The sequence below is a fragment of the Phasianus colchicus genome, chromosome 1 (assembly GCF_987193195.1).
Source record: "Phasianus colchicus chromosome 1, bPhaCol1.hap1.1, whole genome shotgun sequence".
NCBI classification, from domain to species: domain Eukaryota; kingdom Metazoa; phylum Chordata; class Aves; order Galliformes; family Phasianidae; genus Phasianus; species Phasianus colchicus.
In genome coordinates, this window is record NC_143436.1 from 115,193,508 (window position 1) to 115,210,657 (window position 17,150).

A 17,150-nucleotide genomic window follows, 5' to 3' on the forward strand; every position below is an offset into this window, starting at 1 on the left:
TTATAAAGCATTGAAATTTTACAGAAATTGACAAAATTATTATCCATCTATGGGAAAGTTGGGCAGTATGCACTCACTGTGTATCTGTCCCTAATAGCCTGCTGGCCTGGCCTGTCAGTGCTTGCAGCTCCTGGAAACGTTAGGGCAGTTAGTGTCTTTTGCCAAGATGTTGTTTCAGGGATGCTGGAGGAAGCTGGGAATACTTTGTGCAAAATTAGAAAATTAGAAGGAAATAAATAACTGGAATTGTTGAAGGATAGTGGGCCATGGCGAAGATGGAATAGGAGATGCTGAGCTGTTTGTGAAGAGGAGCATAACATATAAATACATAGAAAATACAATTTTTTTTTTCATTTCCCTGATCAAAAAGATATTTTTTTGTATATAACTTATATACAAAAAAACTTATATATATAACTTTGTATATTTTTAGTTTCAACTGTTCTAGTTAAGCATATCTTATGATTGTAATTACACAAATATATTTTCTAATTGAAAAACACTTTTGCATTACTGCAACAGAACAATTTTCCTACCATTTCTCTCATCAGTGTGTTTAATCTAAGTTGAGAAAAGTGTATCAGTAGTTTTCCTTGCCTTTCCCCTGTATGTCTAGGACACCATGTCACATGTCAGCAGAGGCAGAGTGTACATAAGGAAAAAAAGAAAGATGGCTTCCATTTTAATTGTACGCTGCAGAAAAGGTTCTCTAGCAGAGAAAATCTTGAATGTTAGTCAACGAAAACTTGAGCAATTTTTTGGGGACTCTGTTATATCATTTAAAGCTAGAGCAGATATATTCTGTATACTCTGTTTATGTATATATTTTCATATATAGACATATGCTTTTGAATTTTTTTTAGATAGAGAGAATGGGGAGAATGTAGACTCATAGATAAATCTGACTATTAACTAATGTGGACTTGTGAAATGAATGGTCTTCTGTTCTCTGTCTTCTTGTCAGTATAAAAAACTTCTCCTTTTCTCCAAATTGCACTTATCAGTAGAGAGCGTTCTTCACCTTATTTTGTAAACAGAAATCATGAACGTATGAGTGGCAGTGTTCTATTGATCTGATGGGAATTCAGAACACTGTGAAATCCTTCTTCAAACTTTCTCTTGTCTCTGATTTTACACCATTCAAGGAAAAATTTGAATCACAGAGTGGCTTGATTTGGGAGGGACCTTAGAGATCATCTAGTTACTCAGAATCTTCGGACTATGAGACTATGAGATTAACTTAAATTTACATTAAATAAAATTTACATACTATAAAATGGAATTTCAGGGTTCTATAAGTGACTCTACTTTTTAACCCGCAACGCAAAGTAGAAAATATATTTTTGTGCATCACCAGCTTTGACATTTTTCTTTTCAAGAATTCCAGCTTTTTAGATGTGAATGCATTTACATTCCTAATACATTTGTACTTTTTTATCCAAAAGAAGTGAGTGTTTTTGAAAGTTGACAGCACTATTTCCTCTGGTTTTCCATTTTGTGTGAACTCAGTGTTTTTTGTGCCAGTGAAACACACTCAGATATCAAACTTCAAATGAATGCATTAAAATTATTCACCATGTGTCTTTTTCAGAAAAGCAGCATTAGATTATTTTATGACAATTGTAGATATTTTAGAGTGAGGTGAGCCTAACTGAATGAAGCTACGCTGCTTTTAGAGTGGTCTCTGGGTAGCACATATTAGCTGTTGTTATTTTTTGTTTGTTTATTTGTTTCAGGGAGTTTATGTTTTGTTTTTACTTCTCTGAAGTACCACTATACAGTACAATCATTTCTAATCTGAAGATCCAGGGAAGGTAGCCTGTGTCACATCAATTAAAACTTTTAGGCTCCATCTCAGAGTGTGCTCTTTTAGACAGTGGACTTTTGGGAGAGAAGTATTAAGGCCAGCTACAAAAAAATCATGCTTAAATGCATTAATGAGGGTGAATCATATATTTTCTGTATGCTAAGTTTTACTCAGAAATTGTTACAAAACTGCTGTTGGAGAAAAATAAGCTGGGAAACAGCATGATTACAAAACAGGTGTTTGGAGACTGCGTTCTCAAAAAAACAAACAGTATTTACACTTCCAGTACTCACTAGCAGTTGTCACGCAGTATATTGTGCTACTGTTTAGAGTGAAGATCATTTTCTCAATTTTAAATTCAAAAAAGTTGGTCTTCAAATTAGTAAGTTGGTCTTTTAATCAGTTATTCCAGAATGTGATCACCATTATCAACTGTTATTAGGAGAAAGGGGAAAGCCTCCTTTAAAAGGCAATTGTGACCAACAAACTTTTTTGAAATGTAAAATAAGGACTATTTATTTATCCAGAAGCATATAACACAAAGGGTGATGGATAAAAGAGGACTGGATGCATTAAACAATTAACTTAATAAAAGCTCATTTTAGCATTATAATTTCATTATAATATTAATTAGTGTGTGTATATGTTGCCCTATTTCTCAGTAATCATTGTTTAAATCAAATAACTTGAACATAAACAACAGCACTATTGCACAAATGGCTGTTGAAAATGGAAGGTAAGCTTAGGAGAAGGGAGAGGGAAAATTTATTCCTTTTTCTTCATTAAGAAGGCCCTTTTCTCTCTGAATAGTAGATGCCTTTACTGTATCTAACACATACACAACTCATTTCTGGAGCAGCAGTAATATATGGGCTGTTCGTCTGTGCAACCACTGGTATGTATCAAGAGAGTCGTGGCCTTTGGAAAGTGCTGATTTTGTGTCTCTGTCAGTCTACCTTTAAAATACTAAGCAAAATATTTTCAGTACCTGCAATATTTTCCATTATTAAAAAGACGATTTCCATAGAATCATAGAATGATTTGGGTTGGAAGGGACCTTTAAGATAATCTAGTTCCAACTCTTCTGCTGTCAACAGGGACACCACCCTCTAAACTAGGTTGCTCAAAGTCCCATCCAGCCTGGCCTTGAATGCCTCTAGAGTGGAGGCATCTGCAGTCTGTCTGGGCAACCTGTGCCAGTGTCTCACCACCCTCACAGTAAATAATTTCTTCCTAATATCTAGCTTAAATCTACCTTCTTCCTGTTTAAAACCATTTCTCCTTGTCCTGTCACTACATGCCATTATAAAAAGTCCTCCCCGGCTTTCCTGTAGGCCCCCTTCAGGTACTGGATGGCATAAGGTCCCCTCTGGAGCCTTCTCTTCTCTAGGGTGAAGAGCCCCAGCTCTCTCAGCCTGTCCTCATAGGGGAGATGCTCCAGTCTGCTGATCATCTTTGTGGCCCTCCTCTGTATCTGCTCCAGTAACTGCATGCCCTTTTTGTTTTGGGGACTACCAAATTGGATGCAGTACACCAGGTGGGGTCTCATGAGAGCAGTGTAGAGGGGCAGAATCACCTCCCCTGACCTGCTGGTCACACTTCTCTTGAACCTAGGATACGACTGGGCAGCAAGTGCACATTGTTGGCTCATGCTGAATCTTTCACCACTTGACGCTCCCAAATCCTTCTCCTCAGGACTGCTCTCAAGCCATTCTCTGCCCAACCTGTATCTGCGCTTGAGATAGCCCTGACCCAGATGCAGAACCTTGTACTTGGCCTTCTTGAACTTCATGAGGTTGGCATGGGCCCACCTCTCAAGCCTGTTCAGTTCTCTGGTTAGTGCATCCCTTCCCTCTAGTGTGTCAGTTGCTGAGTAGAGTCGTCTGCAATCTTGCTGAGGTTCCGCTCGATCTCACTGTCCATACCACCTACAATAACACCTGTCCTAACACTGATCCCCGAGGAATGCCACTTGTCACGGACCCCATTTGGACACTAAGCCATTGACCACAACTCTCTTAGTACAACCATCCAGCCAATTCCTTATCCAGTGAGTGGTCCAGCCATCAAATAATGCAGGACAGTGTCAAATTCTTTGCACAAGTGCAGGTAGATGACATCAGTTTCTCTTCTGGTGTAACTCCATCATAAAGGGCCACCAGGTTTCTCAGGCATGTCTTGTCTTAGTGAAGCTATGTTGATTGCCACCAATCACCTCATCTTCATTTACTGTGTGCTTTAGTAGGGCCTTCAGGAGGATCTGCTCCAGGGTCTTGTCAGGCATAGAGGTGAGACTGGCTGGCCTGTAGTTCCCTGAGTCTTCTTTTTTTCCCTTCTTGAAAATGGGGATTATATTTCCCCTTTTCCAATCACCAGACTGCCATGAGCTTTCAAATATGATGGATAGCAGCTTGGCAACTTAATCTGCCAGTTCCCTCAGAACCCATGGATGGATCTTGTCAGGTGTTATGGTCTTGTGCACCTTCAGGTTTTTTAGATAGTCTTGAACCTCATCTTCATGTACAGCAGGCAGATCTACCTTCTCCAAGTTTTTACCATTGCTTTTTGCAAGATGTGTCTAGAGCCCTTGCTGGTGAAGACTGAGGCAAAGAAGTCATTGAACACCTCAGCCTTCTCCGTATCCCTCATCACCAGGTCTCCAGTTTCATTCTGGAGAGGGCCCACATCCTCCCTGACCATAAATTTCCTTGAAAAAATGAGAAAATTTTATGAACCATTTTATACAGATTCAAATACTGCCACTGAGCTCTTCATGGCCTGATCAACAGAATATTAAAACAAATAGACTTCCTCATTATTAACTTACCACTGTGTCTGAAAAAAACATAGCAAGAGCACTCATAAAGAATTTTTGCATGTAGATTGTTAGCTTGAGAGCGCATACTTATCTGATGCTGAATTAATATAAGATTAGTGATTACACTGTAAGTGGACTTAACGGTTGTAAAATTAGATTCAAGTCAACCTATAAGTGTAGGAAGCACGAAGTAGTTCTATAAAATCTAATCTGTCAGTCTCGTGACAAAAATTTTTAAGCCATTTTCTTTTGATTTTTATATAAAACTGTCTACTTGATATAAATAATAGAAGGATGTGTTGATGATGTGTTGATGTTGCTTCTAACAACACCTTTGACAGTAACTTTAGTTATAACAGTGCTTAATTCATTCAAAGCTTGGTCTTGCAGTAAAAAATAACAAACAGCGTAACTTTTTTCTTAGCACTGTTTGAAGTAGATGTCATTAAAGTAAACTCTGTAGAGGAATTCAAGAGTCAGTTAACTATCCCTTTGGGTAATAGCTTATACAAACTGTTAGTAATATCAAAAAGTATAGAATAAAAAAAAAGTAGAATAAATATATATAATCAAAACTATACAATCCCCTTTACCTCAATGCCTTTTTTTTTTCTCTCCTCTATATATCCATTTTAGATCATTCCAGTGTTAATGGAACACTGAAACAATGAAACATTCAGAATGTAACAGATCTCTCAACAAAATGAAATAATATACTACTAAACCGTTGGGATTTGTCTTGTTTGGCTCTTTATGTGTGATTCCCAAAGAATACATTCCATGCAAGTCTGGTAACTTCACTGCTGAAGGTCCAATACACAATTCTACATTCATCTGTCCTAATTTCTATCAATTCATTTTCCACATTGCCTTCCAACACTTTTGTAACAGATTTCACCTCAGACAAAGACATAGCAGTGATGAACGATACAAAAAAATTAATAGCTGTGTTTGTTGGCAGCATTTGTGTGTCTTCTAGTTATGAAATAATTTGTTCAAGTAAGGATGTGATAAAGTTTTAGGTGTGGCATGTTTCTTTAGATGGGATTGTGGTCTTGACAAGTTTGCCTGGCTGAACTGTATCTTGACCATGTAGCATTCTTGATAGCCTCAGGCTTCATCTGTAGAGGCAAGGATTCTTTGACATATATACTTAGTGAAACAGACAGGTATTTTATTTCAGTGTTATAGCTTGCTGGTGCAAAATAGAAATTAATGCAAGGATTAAATTCCTAATAATTTATGAATTTAGAACATGTTTACTAAAAAAGAATGAGGGAAAGTAATGGGAGCATCTTTGGAAACATTTTTATTCTTGAAATAGTATTGAAAAAAGTCTGTTTTTCAGATAAATCAGTGACTGTTACAGCCCCAGCTTTAGCCTAGTGTCAGGGAGCAATAAATTTTAATATTTAAGCATTTTTAAAAGGATCTTAGAAACAATAATTACAATGAAACTTGGAATATACACTGTCTAGCACTATGCAGTGAGATAATGGAATTTCAGTATATTTGGTTAAATTCTGTACATCTTTTCACAACTTTGGCTTGAAATGTCTACTGACATTTCTGTACTGGAAAAATATATCTTCACAGTAATTTTGAAGAATAACTTTCTACTCCTATTCATCTTGAATAACAATATTGCAGCTTTGGAAGATAATATAAAAATCCATGACTGTTAAATTAATTTTAGAAATTTTAGCCCTAAAAATATGCTCAATTTATGCTTTGTCTCTGTGTGCAAATAATGACTTGGCATGTAAAATGCTGGAAGATCCTATCCTTTAAAAATAGAATCCTTGGAGATGACTTGATATGAGCAAACTTTCAGCAGTACCAAAAAAACTGCAGTAATAACTTAGATTTCAGTTTCATGGTGAGATTCTACAATTCTTATTTTCTGTAGTGGTGATAAAAGAATGTAACATATGTTGTGTGGATTTGAAAAAAATTGTAGTTATTGAAAGCCAGCAGCCTTCACTGAAATAATTGTAGTGATTACACGATAAAAGCATCTTTTTTCCTTTGCCTTTCCCTTTCCCTTTCTCTTTCCCTTTCCCTTTCCCACCAATTTAAAAGACTGACATTGGTTTGTGGAATTAGGTTTTAATACATATATATATATTTAATGAAAGTTCTGTTCTATCTCAGTAATTTCTGTTATTTCTTACTTGATTTTATTTTTTTGAAAGACTGGGTAGTGCTGAAGTATTTTGTCATCAACAGTCTTATATAGCTAAACAAGATAAATAATTTCATTTTCTTGTGTGGTTTCAGTCAAATTTTCTACACTGTTTTTAAGAAGTGAAAGAAATAATTTTATAGCCTTTTAAACTCCTTTTATATTTTGTTTTTTTAATTAAATTCAGTGATGTGGAGCTTGGGATTATACATTTTTCTAAAGGACTTAATATTTTTTAAATTATTATTTATGATTTGTTACATTATTTCCTGATTTATGTGAAATACTTAATATTAAAGATGGTAATTATTGCAAAATATCTATATGTATTTGCAAAAGGGTTTAATTTATACATAAACTCTCTGAAGAAAAAGGGCATTATTTTTTTGAAGATGGATCTGATAGAAAGCAGGGATAAACATCTAAGAGTGACTTCTTCCTTTCTGGTCTTATCCCTTAGGTCACCTGATATATTTTCCAATGGTTATGGCTAGGAATGTTAGAAAGATTTACAAGATAAACAGTAAAGATTTAAAAGACAGTGTTGCTATGTTAGACTTTTGACAATAGAATGTTGACAGATTATTTATAAAATCATCAATGTTATCTAGAATCCGTGTTCTTTAAATTGATCTACAGACTTCTTCCTATCTTCCCACTATCTACAAAAACTAAGGAAGTCTGCTTATGTTTCCAGCAGGGGATGGGGAGAACATGGATAGTGTGCAATCTTGTTTATTTGCAGCCCCTGTTCTCTTACAAAAATTTCATACGCATTAATGTATACTCATATATGTAGGTTACTCTGAATGTAATGCTTCCTATTTCTTTCCTTAGAAACTACAAAAGATACAAAGAACACTATAATAACGTGATAAAGAAAATTCTCAGATATAAGACTCAGGTTTTCAACACAGTCACTAACGTTACCTATACATTTTCACCAGCAATGAACAAGTGCCTGCATACTGCACTTGTAAAAATCTGCACCGTCGAAGGTGATCCATTGTTACCAGTTCTGAAATGCAACACCAGTCTCCTCGCTGTGCTCACATCCACTGTTTGGTCTCCATAAATGTTCAGCAAGTATTAATTAATGTCAGTGGGTGCCATTTTTTCTGCATGGAGGAATTCAGTGACACACCTCTGCTTCATCTGCACTTCCATGTCATGCGCCATTTATCAGACTATCCCTCTGCTGCCATCTGTTGCACCAAAACAAAATGTAATGTACTGCAAGTGAGAACGTTCAGCCTTTACTGCCATACCACCACCATCTGATCCTGACTCTGTGGGCCAACAGCATAAAATAGGAGGCATTACTTTCAAAGCATCACTTGTATGTTACTATCTTCACTGTGAGCTGAAATAAGTGTAATCCATAAATGTAGGATGATTCTTGATTTATTGTTTATCTTTTATGAAGTACACACTTCATTCTGAGTTTGTAGCACTCCCTCTCCTTTTTTTTTCTTTTTTTTTTTCTGTGCTTTCTTTTTGTCAATAGTTAAAGATTTCTTTTTTTAAATGTTACTTCAACAAAGCTTTCCACCATTCTCTTTCTGGCTCAGATTTTTTCTTGATAGTGTGTTTTCCTGTTCTTTAAAATCCATATTGAATTGTGAATTTGTTGGCAAAGAGGAAGGTTGATGTCTCACAGTTTTGTCTCACAGTTTTCTTCTTTTTACTTGGAATAGGTGTCCCAAATTTTATTAGCATTTGAACAAAGTCCTTATTATTTATTTATTTATTTATTTTCTTTTAGATCCTTATGCTCTCTAGGAGAAACCTCTCTCTTTTCTGGATATTCTTTTGTGCTATGCATACTATCACTGATTTTTGTAATGAATCCCTAGTTTGTTTATTATCAATACTGATACTGATAATATCAGTTTGGTCTCCTGTCTTCCAGTCTTCTTTTGCTTTTTTTCATCATAACTACCCATGATCACAGAACACTCTCCTGTTCCTCTCAGACTTCAATTAATGAGAAATTATATTTCCACCTCTTCTCTTCCTGAATTGACTGCATGCCATTCTTTCATCTACTATTACTTGCTGATTTATTCTGTTTTCTAATGACAGAAATTATTTCACGTTTCTGTTGTTCTTTGGCAAATTGATCTTTAATTTATAATACGCAATTTCTGCACCTTATTGCCTAAAATAATTTGATTCTAGATCAAATTATTTTATAAAAATAAAAAAAAATTCCTTCTGATGGTACAGAATGCTTGCAGAATTGCCTCACTGAGCACTGTAAAATGCATTTCATTCATACTAGAATATTAATGTTTTGGTAAGCTCATTTGTCACAAGACTGAAGAATTATTTTAAAAAGAATATAGAATCATAGGATAAGGAAAAGTCCAAATAAAATACCATTCTATAGTTGACAGTTTTTCCATGACTTTCAATACTCTATTTTGATTGTCTGTTAGATTTTCATAGATAATGACTACTTGAAAAATATAGCTTTATTTTCCACCTGTCCTTGTTATGTCATACTTTTCTGAAAAGTGTTATATTATATAAATACCTCATAGAAGGAAAGCCCTTGAGAAGTCAATATAAACTTGGTGGGTTTTTTCATAAAGAAAATATGAACAAAATATTTTGACTTAAAAAAAAAGAAAACGATTAAAAAAAAAAGTGGTTCATGCTTTTCATGCTTTTATTGTTGCAATGGAGATCTTTGTAGAATTCAGATCTTCCAATTCAATACTTGACAGGCTGGCTGTTACCATTAATGAAATATAATCTGTTTTAAAAAAACTCAAGTATTTTTGACTTAAATAGTGATTTTGCTTAAAATTCACCTAAACAGCCAGAAGGAGTTCTGTTTTTTAGTGTAATAGGAAATTATATTTTATAGTATATATATATATTATATATATGCTTCGTATCCTGAAAATATTTTTTAAAGGACTCCACATCTGGAAAATCCTCACTTGTAGTCAGATGGTCAATGCAGAAATAGCAGTATCAATTTAAAACACTGTCACTAAAACCAGATTGCTCCAGTGAAAAAGGTAACAGAACAGGGGATTTAAGCAGAACCATTCATGCAGTCCATTTGCTGTCTTTCTGCACAACTAGTAAATAGGCCAGATTATCATTAACTTTGGTTTGTCATGCCTCATGCTTAAATTTCTGATCAATGAGAAGCTGATCATAGAGTCTTTCTGTAGTAAAACAATAAGGGATAAAGAAATGAGATACAATTAAAGATACTCTCAGTCTACATTTCTGTAATAATTATAGTTTAAAAAAATCTGAAATTTAGTGTAAGAAAATTGCACCAGTAATTTAATTGTTCAGGTAGTTGCTACAAATGACATTGCATAAATGTCATATCACTTAATTGATTCAATTGATAATAAAACAACACTCAGATTTTGCTTTGCTCTATAAATTTAGATCACAAGTGTTAAAGTTCACTGTTACACTTCTAAAGAAAATGTATGTAAAATATGTCATTACTAACTGAGTTACTGTACTTGAGTTACTTGGTATGATATCTGTCTGCTACATGATGATGTTTATGATGCTGTCTCTTACTGTAAGTATTCATTTCATATGTATAAAGACTAGGACTTTCCAATAGCAAATTTTATATCATATGCTACATTTCAAAGCAAGTAAAATGGATAGTTTTATCTATAGTATTCATACCATACTAACTTGCTTTTGATTGTTCATTCTTTTTGTATATTCTCTTTACCAGGTATCTTCAGATCTTTCAATGGTGGGTGGTGCATCAGTTCTTACTGTGGATCCAGATGACATAGTTCCTTACAGTTTGAGTGTATCTCCATGGAGGCGAGGAGTCTTTCAAGGTAAAATGTAGAACTCCAATATACAAAATCCCTGTGAATTAAAGACCAAGTCTGTTTAATTTAGTGCTTTCTGTTCAATGTAACCTTTTTTTCATGAAAATAACACTGTAATTACTGGTGATACTGATTTTTAATCTGGGTCATTCTTTTAATTGTGAAGATATTACTGCTAAAAATGTGGTTGACTACTTCAAAAATGCCAACATTTGTGGAACTTTGTCTTTAATTGGTCCCATGGAAATTGTCACTACAGGAATTCGTGTGTTTGATTTATCAACAAGTGCACTTTCCAGAAAATGTTGAATAGCTTTAGCTCTCTAAGCGCTACTAGAGCCAATAATTTAAAATTTGATTATTTCCTTTGATTAAAGTTCAATTTGTTGCCTACAGGGTTCAAGAGTAAATACACAGAATGTACATTTCTAAAATTAATTGCAGATAATTTGCATCAGCCCATGTTTATACTGATAACTCTTATGAAACAATACTAAGATTCTTGCAGGCTTTAACTAACATAAGTGTATCTTATTTAATATTTTGTCTTGAATATATTTTTAAATGGATATATCTTTAAATAATTCAGCCTTAATCATTTAATCATTTCCAAATGCTAATTAATAATTCTACAATTCTACTTTCTTTACATCATAATATAAGAAGCACAATGTGAATGAGGTTGTACATTCATACTTCTAAGAGCAGGAATTGTGGCACTTAGCAGTTTTATAATGTGTGAGGAAGGAAATTATGGGAACAGAGGAGATCATATTTTCCTTAAAATAACTGAATAGTGCTCAGGAAACCTAGATTTATTCTACTTCTTAAACAAAATATTGGGTAAATATCTTAATCAAAAATGCTCAGTGTATAATCTTGACTTTTTGGTTTGCTAACTGCAAATTCCTTCTGCTAACTTTTTGAAAAGTTGAGATTAATGATTGCTGGTTTATCAACATCAAAAAATAATTGTCTTGTCCTTAGGAATGCAAATCTAGTTTATTATTTTGACTGTTACAGTCTCTGATATGTAAAACATAGGTTACTATGGCTATAGGTTAATAGCATCTCAGTATGCAGATGATGAAAATTTATAGGTCTCTCTGAAAGTACTGTTTTCTATACATTGCCAAGGAAACTACAGCAGATACAAAGAGCACGATAACTCTATTTGATTGAGAAAATTCTCAGATACAAAACACTACTTTTCAACACAGTCACCACCATGAGTCACCACCATTTTCACCAGCAATGAACTTGAGCCAGCATGCCATGCTTGAACATATCTGTACCAGAGGAAGCATCCCTGTCGCAGTTGCCACTGCTAAAATGCAGCAGCTATTGCCTCACTGTGCTTACATCCATTGTTTGGTCTCCATCTATGTTCAGCAAGTGCTAATGAATGTCAATGGATGCAATTTTTTCTGAATTCAGTGACAGACTGTTGCTTCATCCACACTTCCATGTCAGACATCACCTGTCACACTGCCGCTCTGCTACTATCTGTCACACAACAGCAAAATGTAATGGTATTGGTGTGAAGGTTCAACCTCTATGGCCATACTACCAACATCCACCTCAGGCATTGCCTAACATCCTGAAACAGGAGGCGTTACTTTCATAACAGCGTTTTTAAATACTTGCAACAATGCTTGGTGTAGTGCCACAGCAAAACTTCTGTACTTCTTGCTTAGACAGTAGCCCTGAGAAAAAATTCATTTTCTCTGAGTTGGAGCCAGCTTTCAATTGAATTTTTGACCATCAGAATTAGTCACAAGGAAATACTGAGTGTACACTATACTTTAACATATGCTTTTTCCTTAGGCTTTAAAGATTTAGGATTATTCTTACTTATGGTTTAGCAAATCTACAGTTCTTTTATAAGTCCTGAAAACTTCAGTATAAGAGATTCCAAGCAATCCATCATACAATAGTTTAAAGGTAGCTGTTAAAAGCAATGCCTTCAAAGTTAAAGAGATGGCACACTTGAACCGTCATCTCTGTTCTGTCATTCCTAACTTCTGTCACAATGGTTTCCATTGTACTTGGAAGTATTACATGTTCACTAAAAGAGAAAGAGAACAGTCAGTGTCTCTAACCTGACAGAAAAGTTAATAGCTCAAAAGCTGCGTAGTCATATATGCTCTTTTTTTTTTTTTCAGGGAACAGTTCATATATTTTATACTGCAAAATAATGACAGGAAGCTGAAGTGAGTTTGTGAAAGAGATAGGGCCCAGATATCTGCCATTCAACCCCTGGCTCAGTGGTTGCTTTAATCACTATCTGTAAAAATCACATTCATTTTTCCCCTGGAGCAGAGACAGTTTCAGTTATATCATAGACATTTGTAAATGTACTCAAATCGTTCAGCTGTTGTATGGCGGTGGGGAAGAAAGGCTCCTGTTGTGGATTTGAAAGGCAGAAGGTGATTTTGCTCTCCAGTGTTAGGTGTAATATAAACTACCAAGTGTCTCATATAAGGTAGCACCATCTAGGAATTGCTTACTTACTTTGGGGATTCAAGTAGAATGGAAGTCAGTCTGCTTCAAATTGTGCAATTGTGATAAGTCATATTTGTTCCCCAAAGCAGAATTTTTACTTTCATGGAAACTTACGTATGGAAAAGTTTGAACTAAGAGAAATAGGAATTTTTGGCTCTCATAGAAATTTTCAGTTGCTGTGAAACGTGAGGATCACAGATTGGATGTGAGTGTTTTAATTGGTAATTGATTAGGATTCAGGAATCTTAGTACTTAGCTGCAAAATACTACAAGTAACATTAAACGCTCCAAAATAAAGATACTCTTTTTCAGTTTGGTGAATTTGTTTGGAGGGAAGTATGTTGAAGATTGAGGATAAAAACAAGGCTCAAAATATATCTATAGAGTGAAATCTTATTCTGTGAGAAAAAAGAACAGCTAGTTGAATATTTAGTTGAAGACTTTGTCATAGAACTGTTGAGTGATTTCAAGTTTAGAACTCTCCAAATTGTATGTATAAAACTTTGTAACCTTGGTATTCTTAATGATGTTTTTGTCATATAAAAATGCAATTTCATAACGGTACTTTTGCCATAGAAATTGTTGTACTGAGCAAGTGGTTTTTCTTTTTCCTTTCTATTCAAAGTCTTTTTCATTACAAAATTATGTAACAGCACAATTATACTTATTTTGCTTCCCTTTTTGCTCTCTTATGATTGCTAAGTAAAAAATGGGCCTACTTCTTTTCAAAAATCCATTTGCAGGATTTCAATAGAGAGCTAATATTTTGTGCTACAGCTAGTTTGTAGCTATGTGACAGATTTTTAACATAGAAATAATAACTAATAAACATCTCGTGAAATGTTCTTGCATCAAATAAAATTGTTCAGCAATTTGTTTCCTAGGTAATAGAGCAATTTCTTTTAAGTCTGATAAAGCGCCTTCTACATATTACTTTATCTTTTATTTAAATCTTTTCCTTTCTTTCCACAGAATATCTAGAAGAGACCAAAGCTCATAGTACTTTATTGTTTCTTTTGCAAAAAATACACAACTATGTCTGTGTTCTTTTGTATGTAACAATTAACTAGCCTGTTGAAAGGACCTTTCTAGTTTTACGAATTACTTTTCATTTATTTTTGAAGTATGTATCACATGAGTAAAAAAATATAATGTCAATTTCTTTCTATTGGATGGAATTCTCCGTTTAGAATTGTGTTACATGCACTAAGTATTGTTTTCATAGTATGCTTTAAAATTGTCAATTATGATATTTCGACAAGTTTCCTTGTGATACCTGTGACAGAGAAATCGAAACTAGAAGGAAGCCACTAGAAGGAAGAAAAAGCACACTGATGTTTTGCTTTGCAGCATCAGTGAGACATAAATATACAAGAAATCGCCTTATTGAAGAAATGTAAGCTGCAGTAGGTTTTGTAGGATGACAGTGTGCACAGAGGCATAGACTGACAAAAGACTAAAAATTCACAAATCAAAGCAAGAAGCTTATGTAATATATGAGTCAAGCTTATGCTGACTTTTTGTTTTAAAACTATACTTTTTGTTGCAGTGTTTCTGCACCTTTCCAGTGTATTTCTTAGTAGTTAATAGATTGCTAAGGATTTTTTTGCATTGTATAAAGCTCTTTTTTCTAGCCTATGAGCTTCTTTTGATTAGAATTTTTGGTAGCCCCTGATTTCAATAAACTCCTATATTTATGTAGTATCAGCTATTTTTATCTCCTATGTAATAGTGGTCATTGCATTGCACCACTCATTTCTGAACCAGGAGAGCCATTTTTCTTACCACAATATTGTACGTCTTTGGAAAACAATCAGTCTTAACTTAAAGACTAAAGTCATGCAGAGCATGTTACTGATAAGGATAGTACTTTCTATACATGATTTAATATTAATACACTTCTTTGTTATTTGTAGTTTTTTATCAGCAGTTATTTGCTTTTTTTTCCCTGATAAAAAAAAAAACAAACCTGAAATAGCTTTGAACCAGTCATAGATACTTTCACATCTATGAAAATGATGGACAATTTATGAATATTTTAAAGTTAGCAGATAAATGCAGTATGAAAATGCATGCCATCTACAGTGAATCTGGTTATATTTTATTTAAATACTTTATTTAAATACTTTATTTAAATACTTGGACAGATATAATCGAGAACCCTGCAGAAATCTGAATACAGAATACAATCCAGTTACCTTTAGTGATCAAGATTTTGCCCTCAATTTTATTAATTCTGTTTGTTTGAGATCTGTTTTCTGCAAGGAAAGAAAGTTGAGTGTTGGCAATTACAGCAAAATTCTTCACTGATTTTTCAATTATGCCACTGCTGGTTTATTTGCACAGTGGTTGACCAATTTAAGTGGTTTGCAGTTACTATTCTTCTTCTACTACTTCTTCAAATATTCTTGAGCATTAGCAATTTACAGTTCTGGAATTTCTCAAACATTCCAAGATTTGCCACAGATAGATACTCAGAATTCTTCACTGTTTATTGCAGTGCTAAATAAGTTTGTTTTTCTATACCCCTACTTAGGGATGAAATAAAAACTTCTAAGCCCTGAACACTTGTCCCTCTCTCTGAAGCACACATTTGCACAGTATAATACTCTCAAATACATTGTGAATGGAAGAAAGGACTGTAAGAAACAAATTGATTATATTTTAAAATGAAGTGAAATAAAAATTGCTACTGTAAGGAGGTTTTAAGATGTATGAATTTAGTTTATTTCAGCACATACTCAAATATTTTTTAAAATCAAGTTTAAAACTATAGCTTGACTTCTTTTTGCTCATTTCTTTATAGTTATTGACATCTCAAGTACATTAATCCTTAGGATCATAATGAAAATTAATGGTTTTCTCTTACACTTTTTTCCTTCTTAATACTGCGCTGCATTAGACCAAAATTGTACTAGGTTTATTTATTAAGGTGTGAAATAGATTAGCTTATCAGTGTTTTTCGTAAGATCCATTAGGTATTAGCACCATCAAAATAAGTTATCCCACATCAGTATTTATATACCTTGAGTAATTTCTGCAGACTTTATTCCTTTGAGCTTTCTGCAATTATTTCTTAAATTGCGTTTATACATATACTTTCTCTCTCTTCCTTCCTTCCATTGGGATAGCATAGATTTTATTAACAAAGGAATAAATTCTGGAAATGTAATATTTAATTTAAAATTACATAGTTTTTTTCTCTGGATTTAAATGCACTCTTTCTTCTCTCTCCTTTCTCCTTTTTCTCTTCCTCTTCCCTCACCTCTCTCTTTTCTCTTAGTTCTGTCTCTTTCCTTTCTCCCCTTTCTTCTTTCTTCACTTCTCTCTTCTCTGTTCCTCCTTCATCCTCACATAGTATTAAAAGAACTCTGTAACTGGGGCTATTTTAGAAAAAATTGATCTCCTTAAATGCAGTGAAACATGGAAGGATTTTTATGAATGCAGCCTTCTGCAAAAGTGTTTGAATAAGATAAATGTCAAGGACTGTAAATAACCCTGATATAAGCTGTTATATGTACTTGGAATATGTTATATGTAAGCTGTTATATGTACTAGGAATATTGATCAGTTCCTGATGGTATAGTCATAGTGGATTTCTGAGCCAGGTGTTATGACTAGTGAGGTGCTATCTCTGTTCTTCACTGCTATCCCCTTTCTCAGGCCCTATGCAAATCTTGCTTGGCTTAGTCTGGGGTTCTCCTCTTCCTTTTGACTTCTTTAACCATCTTCTGAAGCTTAAAATGAGTGTCAGTAACTTCCTTTTATATGTACCTGCAGACAGGTAACATAAACTCAGCTATTTCTGCTCCTCTAATGTGCCAAATGCCAAATAATTTTGTAAACATAATCTGCAACTTCTCTGTGCTTACGTACTACAGTGAGGAGGAGCACATTATAGAAAATCAGCTCAGAAGGAGCATGAAAATGCAGCAGCTCCCTGATTCAATTTCAGGTATTCCTTCCAGTTAAGTATTAAAATCAACTAGTCACAAAACCACG

At 34.2% G+C, this 17,150-nt stretch overlaps 1 protein-coding gene across 1 annotated transcript in view; it reads left to right on the forward strand.

The window, feature by feature from the left end:
- CFAP47 (cilia and flagella associated protein 47) overlaps positions 1–17,150 on the forward strand; it is a 276,161-nt gene that overhangs the window by 134,407 nt on the left and 124,604 nt on the right. The window contains exon 49 of the mRNA XM_090123944.1: positions 10,538–10,649. Coding sequence (XP_089980070.1) covers positions 10,538–10,649 — 112 coding nt within the window. The remainder of the gene's footprint in view (positions 1–10,537; positions 10,650–17,150) is intronic.